The sequence below is a fragment of the Nanorana parkeri genome, unplaced genomic scaffold (genome assembly GCF_000935625.1).
Source record: "Nanorana parkeri isolate BGI_ZX_2015 unplaced genomic scaffold, ASM93562v1 scaffold360, whole genome shotgun sequence".
Classification (NCBI taxonomy): Eukaryota; Metazoa; Chordata; class Amphibia; order Anura; family Dicroglossidae; genus Nanorana; species Nanorana parkeri.
The window spans coordinates 929,928-939,351 of NW_017306628.1; the positions used below are offsets into that span (position 1 = coordinate 929,928).

General features: G+C 43.2%; 1 protein-coding gene across 1 annotated transcript in view; it reads right to left on the reverse strand.

The window, feature by feature from the left end:
* Positions 1–9,221, reverse strand: part of MMS22L (MMS22 like, DNA repair protein) — a 64,892-nt gene extending 55,671 nt beyond the window's left edge. Inside the window, exons 1-4 of the mRNA XM_018558803.1 lie at positions 8,983–9,221; positions 6,804–6,929; positions 3,875–3,927; positions 1,381–1,468 (exon numbers count right to left, since the gene is read on the reverse strand). Of these exons, the coding sequence (XP_018414305.1) occupies positions 1,381–1,468; positions 3,875–3,927; positions 6,804–6,929; positions 8,983–9,164 (449 nt within the window). The 5' untranslated portion in view covers positions 9,165–9,221. The remainder of the gene's footprint in view (positions 1–1,380; positions 1,469–3,874; positions 3,928–6,803; positions 6,930–8,982) is intronic.
* Between the last annotated feature and the right edge of the window lie 203 nt (positions 9,222–9,424).

Sequence of the window (9,424 nt, forward strand, 5' to 3'; positions counted from 1 at the left end):
GAAGATTCCGATTTTTACAGATGCCCATTTGTAAATGGATCACCTTAAAAGGCACCTGCTATAGTTTCAGTGGCACGTGTTTTTTCCTTCCATCATTAAACATATTCTGTTTACTAATCCCTGCTTTTTGATACTCCCTTGTTCCCGCTTTATTATTCTCTTAACTTGTACATTTTTGGCATGAAATATATAAACCTCAGGCCCCTTTTTCTTAAGACACAGGTAGGGGAGGCTACAGGTGCCCAGGTGATCTGAGCTGGGAATACCATTCCTCTTTTCCATGTAACATACAAAACAGCTATTATATCTGCTTGCCTTACTTCATGCTTGCTGAGATGCACAAGATTTACACCTTTCTTTGTATTGTATATGATGCAAGACATCAGGGCACAGCAAGAGATGCTGCGTGTGGGAGGAAAATATAATAAAGAAACTTTACACCTCCCAGCATTGAAGAAAACAGCATATATTTAACCAGTTCTCTCCCCTGTATATCCCTTTATGGACCAGAATCAATTTTACATTTCAGTTATGGGTCCACTGATTCTGCAAGAACTTTGCATTACGTAATAAAAAGTAATACATATATGTTTGGTACAAACAAGGCTTTCGCTTTTAATATTGTCTTGCAAAACTTATTTTATTTTGTATGCAACCTATAGACAAAGTGTAAAGTTTGGCCATTAACAAGTGATCCTGCAGCTAAAAAAAAAAAATGCATTTTATTTTATAATTTGTCCCATTTTTTTTTATAACACTAAAATTATGTTTCTTTTACAAAAGCATGACAAGTTATTTACAAATAAAGGCATATTTTATTTTTAAATGTGCTTATTTTGAAATATATTGCTAAAAAAAATTAAAAAAAATGAAAAGCAGCAACATAGCAGGTAATGGGAGAATCGGTTAATTATAGCCTTGAAAGTGAGTCTGTACTGCAGCGATGCAAGGTTCAAGGGTTGTAGTAATTAATAAATCTTACCAAGTATACTGATTTAGGGTTAGTTCACACCAGAAACTGCATCACAACTGCGTGCGTCTGCGCAGTTGCATTGAGATCTGTTTTGACGCGTTTGTGATGCGGTTTTTTCCCCTGCATGTCCCTGGATGATGCCACAATCAATTCTGTTTTGTTTTTTTGTATGCATTCCGTTGCGTTTTGATGCTTTTAGTGCAGTTAGATGCAGGTAAAATAGGCAGTACTTTTTCTGACTGCAGTTGAACTGACCGCAATGGTGTGAATTAGGCACAAGAAAGCCCATAGGAAAGCATTGGGATGTATTTTGACTGCAGCAGTTAAAATAAACGGACTGCATCACAACTGCATATGGTGTGACCAGGCCCGCAAAGTTACAAAACAAAAACACAGAGTACACTAACCTGTATATAAAAATCTTCACATAATGCAAAAATTTCAGACATTGACTTCGGATTTCGTCAGCTTCATAGTGCACATTATTTACTTGCCCTAAGAAGATTTATCCCATAGATATAAAATCAAAGAATTATTACAGTGAAGTGCTACCCCACATATCTGCAGAAAGGTTCATGCTATGGATGTACATATGTATATAGAGCACAACCAACCATTATTCTGTGCACTCCATACTAATCTTTTTCTTTCACAAACGCACTTCCTTGGAATTTTCTCATCTGCATGCATGTTATGCTAAATTGCAACTTCAATTCTTCTTATGCCTTAAAAGTGCATGTCTACGTAAACATTTGTACAAGATAAAAATTACACACACACAAACTCAGAACAGCTTCTATCTTTTCTCACTGTATTATATTGTACAAACTCACTAATGTGCTTACTCTCATACACCCTTTGTGCTGTAAAGATAACGTTCTGCCATACCCCTTAACTCTTGCAGTGGGGCTACCACCACACTGGGAGGGTTAACTGCTCATAAAAAAAAAAAAAAAAGGAAATATATACTCATCCACAGCTCCGAGCCGGCTTCTTCTTAAGGTGCCCATATACACCGCACGATTCTCGTACGAGAATCGTGCAGTGTATGGAAGGCGTGCAACCGTTTCTACTGTACGGTTTTTTTAAGTACTTTACAACTCTCGCAAGACAAAAGTCTTGCGAGGGTTGTAAAGTGTATAGCCACCTTTAGACTGGTAGCTGGAATGTCTCTCCCTCTCTTCTGCAGCAGTCTAGGGTTCCGTAGATCATCACGTCTATAAACAGTGTATAGAAGTGAGGATGCTGAGGAATATTCCAATGTGCCCCAGAGGAGAAGACATGCTGGAGAAAGCACCATGATATCTGGGCAGCTCAGAGCTTCAGGTGAGTATAACTGTGTTATGTTAACAGCTAGACACAAATGAACACTTAACTCTTGCAGTGCATGGGGTAGGCCCACTGCAAGGGTTAATGAAGAAATTCCTGGAGTTCTGCTTTAACATCCATCTAAAGCCAAGATCCCCCCCATTTTTAGAGGAGGCTGGAAATGGCAGCCCACATACTGCTATCATTGCAGAGGGTGCAGGTTACAGTGTTGTCATCTTTGCTTCACTGCTTAGTAGCTCACTGACCCAAAACAAATGAGCAGGACCGGAGATCAGACTTTTTAAATACCGCTGACTACGTGTGTATTACAAGTCAGTGACTCACAAGGTAGTGAAGAAAGATTAAGGATAACAGCATTGAGGAATATACTTTTAAAAAAGAGCAATGAGCAAATTTACTATATAACCATTACATGAAAGTTTATACAATCAGGAGGAACAGCATTCATCACATAATTCAGTTCATTTCACAGTCGAATTTCAGTCATATTTGCACGCTGAAAAGAGTATCTATGGTCAAAAACTAAAAAACAAATATTGTTTGTAGAGATGCACCGAAAATACATTTTTAGGCCAAAACTGAAAAAAAAAACCATCGTCAGGCCGAAACCAAAAATGACTCCCCCATCTTTTTAATTTTTTTTTTTTACTTTAGTGCCAGGGACTTTGGGGGAATATCAGGGGTCTAAATAAAACACAGATATTTATCTTTTGAAACAAAATTTTAAAAAAGTTGAGCACACAGAGTCCCAAACCTCTTTTTCTGCAGCCCCTGTTATGAATGAACAGGAAGCCTCTATACTGAGTGTTCCTGTCCATTCATAAACTGTAGATATAGCATCAGTTACTATGTCCACAATCATGAATGAAAAGGAAGTGATGTAGCACCTGTTTATTCATAACTGGGGACACAGCATACTATGTCCTTCGTTATTAACAACTACTCAGCAATCAGCTGATAGCTAAATGTTTATAACCCGCTCTCCATCTTGACTTGCTGTCACAGGAGGCTGAGCGGGGACAGTGAGGGAGGAGAGCCCAGCCTCCTGACAGCTCACTGCTCAGCATCAAAAAACTCTCTGCCTGTCACAGGAGCCAAGCAGGGCGGTGCAGTGCAGGAGGAGAGCTCGGCCACCAGCCCCACTTGGCATCCTGAGCTATCTCCTCCCCGCTTGTCCTCCTGAAACCTTCCCCCCTCCCTGCTGGGCACCGGTCTTTATGTCCCCTCAGAATTCCTGCTGCCTCTGCCGACACAGGCAGGTGAGAGCAGCGGAGTTTGGACGGGACACAGACTGGTGCCCAGCAGGGAGGGGAGAAGTTTTTAGGCGCATTTTTGCCCATTGTGACACTTTCTGCATTTTCCCCAAAGTACCATTTTCGGCGCCTGGAATTTCGGTGCATCCCTAATTGTAAGTTTTTCTATATTGAATTTTCGTCAGCACTCACTACATAAAAAGGGATTTTTAAAGTAAGCTTTGGTTGCATTATCAAAAACCACAGTATGTATTCCTATTACAATGCTGATGTTATAACAAGACTGAGTGTAGAAATCCCTTTAAGAATAAAGACTTACCAAAGTCAAAGGAGAGTGGTTGACTTAAACTTTCAAGAGCATTTATTTTTTGCCTAATCAAAAATAAGAATGAACAAATGTAAGAAAAACATAGAACTGTACAAAGCCTAAGAGGGAACTTTTCCAACACTTTAGATAGACTTTAAATAATGTCCCCTTGTGATAACATGGATGACCATGCATCCAAACAAATGCATGCACTACTTTTATTAAGCAGCTACACAAACATAGTGCTTATGCTATGGTCAACAATCTTATTGCTGCTCTTTACAGGAGGTACAAAAACATTAGCTCTTGTTGAGACCCTGTCACTTAATAAACAGTTTGAGCAAAGCACAAACCTGGAAAGCAGAGTAAGTACTAGCCTCTCCCCCTGGCCTAGCTCCAAATCAATGCTCTGTTGCAAAGAACTGTTCCCTCGAAGTCCGTGGTGAAAATTATCTCCATGGTTCCCCAAAGCTCTCCTTGGTTCCTCTTGGTGACCTCCATGTCAAAGTAGTAGAAAGTAATGACAAGGAGGTCAGCAGGAGGAACCATTTGTGGGGGAGTGGGGGAAAATGATATCCATGGTTCCCCAAAGCTCTCCTTGGTTCCTCTTGGTGACCTCCATGTCAAAGTAGTAGAAAGTAATGACAAGGAGGTCAGCAGGAGGAACCATTTGTGGAGTGTGTGGGACTGCAGTGATCATCACTTCTGGAATGCTAGTTTCTCAGCAGACCAGTTAGTAGAGAAGAGTTGACCGGTGCAGGCAGCAGGACAGGCAAGTACTCACTCTCTCCTATAAAAGGTATGCCCTGTGCTGAAGGTATTCTATTACATGACAGTGTCTGAACAGTGGTAGTCAACTTAGGAAATATAGGGGGCCTTAAGTGCAACCCCCAACCATGTCCACAGGGTCCCACAACAGCTCAATTTTCACAAATTTACCATGATTACTACAATGAAACACAATCAAGAAAACGGTTTGTGTATAATGAATGGACGGCTAGTGCATCCTAAGGTGCTTAAAATTGCACAACCCTTTTTTTCTAACGCAGTGCCAGTCCTCCATTGTGCTCTGCATAATGATAAATGCTTGGATAGTGCTATTACCAATCAGGAGCCATCATCACGCAAAGCACATCCCTGAATTGAGAAATATGCTTTGTTAAATGGCATTGCTCCAGCCAGCAAGAGAGGAGAGTTCATGTGTGACAAGAAAGCAAACGTCACACACTGTCACACAGCACATGCAGATTCCCCAAATACTGCACAGATCCGGCCACAGCGCGTCCACTCACTTGTCCTGTTAAAGTGACAGTCGGCATCGGTCAACCCTCCACACTGTGATGCCCAATGCAAAATCCAGTCCTGGTCACTTCCTGTGTAAATGCAAGGCGGAAGCATTGTGTAACCCTGTATATACACTGCCTGCTGCCAGCATTCCTATGGAGCGCTCAGTAGCTGGATCGCTCAGCTCCATGGCTTACTGCTAGACTGCATAAGTCACTGACAGCCATCATTGCAAAAGAGCCAGCTGTACCCACCCCCTCACCCTTTTGTTCCTCCAGTCAGTGCTGGAGGATAGGAGGGGGGATCCCTGCGGGGAGCCGTGATTGATAGTCACCATTCTCTGCAGGGAAATAATCGGAAAGTGAGCAAGCAACGTTATGTGTCCGCTCACTTCCCGATCTATAGAGTCGCCGTGTGACAATTTCAATGTCACACGTCCGCTCTAACTAGGAGGATGAGTGTAAACCACTCACCTCATAGTTCTCCTTTAATGAGCAGATTGCGGCACTTTGGTGTGAATGGACAGACACACATTTTACGCGTATAAAAGCAGCACGTTTTTGAGCATTTGCATTGAAGTCTATGGAGCCAAGAAGCGCAGAATCTGCTAAAAAGCTTGTGTACTTTCATCACGCAACGGGAATTTTGTTACAAGTGACATGACCCCCAATGTGAACATGGCCATAGAAAGGAATGGAAATTTTTTTTTACAGAAAAAGCGCTACAAAAACGCTCAGTGTGAATGAGGGCTTAGACCAGATTACATGGTAAGCAACACAGCAGGCCACTTGTTGGGCACTAGTGATTTAAACATTAATGTTAGTTCCTGTTTAAGTCAAACCTCCGTAGAAGATTAGAGTGCAGCAGCCTAACCTGAAAGCTACAAACTTAGGTTGCCCATACACTGTATGGATCTCGGCCTGTTTTTGAGGAACTGGCTGAAATTCACAAAGTTGTGCCGCTGTCAGCATCCTTTTGGTTTGAAAATCTTTGTACAATCAGAGCCAGCAGCCAATGAGCCGCCAGCTCTATTCGGGTATAAAATGCAAACAAATGTAAACAAGTTAATCTGCGCTTCTGGAGGGGGGTGATAATAAAGGAATAAATTAATTAAAATGAAATATGTGAATAAATTGTGAAAGAATAATTAAAACCCGAAGAAATGCAAACAGCTGTATTCCTCAATCGACATGCTGATAGTGTTGATGGAGGAATCGGCTCTATTTTTTTCCCTTCAGCCCGCAGGTTGAAAGAGAAAAATAGAGCAGTGTATGGCCGGCCTTTCAAATTCAATAAAGCATAGTGTCGCTACAGATCGGGTGGCTTGCCCGCCACGGTCAGGTGCTTGTACAGCTCGTTACTGGTAACACTGTTGCAGAAAAACTGGATAGCGGCACACTGGCATATCCATAGTCCTAAGAACCTGTGTACGTGAAACATGCTAGAAGTTTCTGTTCATCTCTTGTGCTATTCATTTTGTGGATCAATAAAAAATACACTTTTGGATCATGTCAGTGTGCTGTCAATCACTTTTTCTGCAAAGCCACAAACTTACTAGTTAAAGGCAAACTCCTTCACAATAAGAGGTGATACGTGCACATTTGATATATGCATTGATCAGCTTAACTAATTTTAATTTTTGCAAACCAAACCTTACCTGAGCAATCCAAACAGAAGATCTGTTGACTCCACTAGAGCAGTTTCAGTTACCCATTGGAAGCCAAAGATCTCTACTGTGTCAGTTTCATAATCAGTTGGAGAAGGATCAAGCTTCAGCAAAAGCCTGCAAGAAGAATCAGTCAACAATAAAGATGTATACATCCACCTCTCATCTACAAAACATTACAAGCTTCTTCAGACAATTCAAGTCCTACTTACACAGCCAGCATAATGGGAGTGTGTGCCGTTTTCATAAAGTAAAAACAATTTAAAAGCAAAAAACATGAGAATACAGATAAAGTAGAAACTTTGTAGCAGAGATAAAAGTAAACACCATTTGTATGTCTAAAATAGTTACACTAAAACGAACCCTTGGTATAACAGTTTTTTTTAAGTGTATATAAAGCCAATCCATTTTTTTTTTCCAGTGTAAGGGCTTGTTGACACCAAATCCGGACCAGATCTGCATGAGTTTCTGCACGTGCAGTGGGTTTTGCCGCGTTCCGGACCCTTAAAACAAATTATAATTTGTTTAGCCTAAAATGGGCTTTCAGTGCGTTTGCATGCATTTCTGACACGTTTGCATGCGTTTTGGTGCGTACCAGAGCAGAAAGAATAGGGCATGCTGCAGTGGTGTGAACTAGAGCCCATAATACCATTGGATGCATTTTTGATGCGTTCTACAACTGCTCTGCATCTGGTCCGCACTTGGTGTGACCTAGTTCTAAGAGGGTTAGACACTCGGCCAACATTTTTTTCATCGCTGTGTGCATCCCCACTGGGTAGATTCATGCTCCTATTTGTCCTGCTGACACTGCCCTGTTCAGAAGAAATCTTCATGTGACGTCTGCAGGGCAACTAATGCTTCTGGGATATTGTATTCTCATGTCCCCTGCAGCACTCAGGGATTCCTCCTGCCGACCACCAGGAATCGTTACAGCGTCCTACATTGCATGGAGGTCGGCAGGAGGAACCACTGAGCACTAAAGGGACACAAGAGAATACGACACTCCCTGAAGTGCTGGTTGCCCTGTCAACTTTACATGAAGATGTCTCATTATCAGGGCCATGTCCTGGTGGTGCAAGACAGCTAAGGCTCCTTGGGCTTTCTACATTAAAAGGAGAATTATGAGACGAGTGATTTTCACTCAGCCTCATAATCTGAGTCGACCTGTGACAATGAAACTGTCACAGGTGGGCTCAGTAGATCGGGAAGTGAGCGAACACATACCGGCGCTCGCTCACTTCTCTATCCCGTCACTGCAGAGAGCCGTGACAGGATTCTCCCCTCCCCTGTCCAATCCTCCAGCGCTGATTGGTGGAACGGACGGGGGAGGGTACAGCTGGTTCTGCCTCTAGATAGGCAGAGCCAGCTGTCACTGACGCAGCTGGGCGCATCCAGACATAATTGCTGGGATCCGTTTCAGCTGCGGCATCTCAGTATACCGCGAGCTACAGCTCGCGGTATACTGAGCTTTGGGTAACGGGAGGACACTAGTTTGTGTCCTCCCGTTACCCTTCAGAGAACTATGGGGAAAAGCCCTAACCCCATAGTTCTCCTTTAAGAGCATCACTTTAATCTAAAAATTGAACCTTTTTGGAATTCTTTTATGGGTCACAGAAGTCGATTTTTGTGACCAAAAGTAAGCATCTATTGGCGCTATATCTAACAACACAGTGCCATGCTGCAGCATGGTTCAGATTGGAGGGGGGGTAATTCCATTCATTGTTACAGTCCTGCTATATCAACACAGCAGCCAGAATGGACAGATCTGGCAGCACGTCATCAGTGGGCTCCCAATGACATCAAAAAGGAAGATGGCGGCAGGGGATCTGGTGTGCAGCAGATTAGCAGATCACAGCATAGTAACACTGGAGTCAATGCGCAGGAGTATGTTATTTGAGGACAACCCAGCAATGGGGGAATGCTTGAAAATTGGAACAGTTTTCTCATGGTAACCAATCAGTGGCGCCCTTCAATTAAGCTTTGAAAATGAAAGAGAAGAGCTGATTGGTTGCCAGGGGCAACTGCTACGGATTCTGTCTGCTCCAGGTTTTTATTAATTCCCTCCAATGTAAGAGGGGGAAGAAAAAGTGGGGGAGTGAAGCACCTCTTCATAGTACATACGTTATTTGTATCGGAGCACAGACACGTCCCCATGTGACCCGTGTCTCACCTTCTCAGAGAGCCGCTGGTGAGATAGGAATCAAAGGGAAAGCTTTTCCCGCCATCTCGGGCACTGTCCTGGGCACACGAGAAGCGCAGTGGTTTGCAGTGTTCGCTGCCCCCCGGCTCCGGGTTCTCGGAGAAGTACGGTGAGAATGGAGGCGTGAGGGACCCGGCCAACTCTTCACTCATATTGACCGCTCTCCATACACCTCTCTCCCGGGACAATCCTTCATTCACAGCCTCCTAGTCCCCCCACCCTCACTCAGCGTCACACAAGCTGCAGCCAATCAGGAGTCGCGTCCCTGACACTAGCGAGCTTACTGATTGGAGCAGAATGCCGTCCTGCAAAAGCGGGAAATATCAGTGTATCTGTACCGTATGTTCGCTGGCACAGAAGCTGCGTGTCCAATCAGCGTTGTGCAAGAAAAAAGGGGGCGGACACCCAGCCA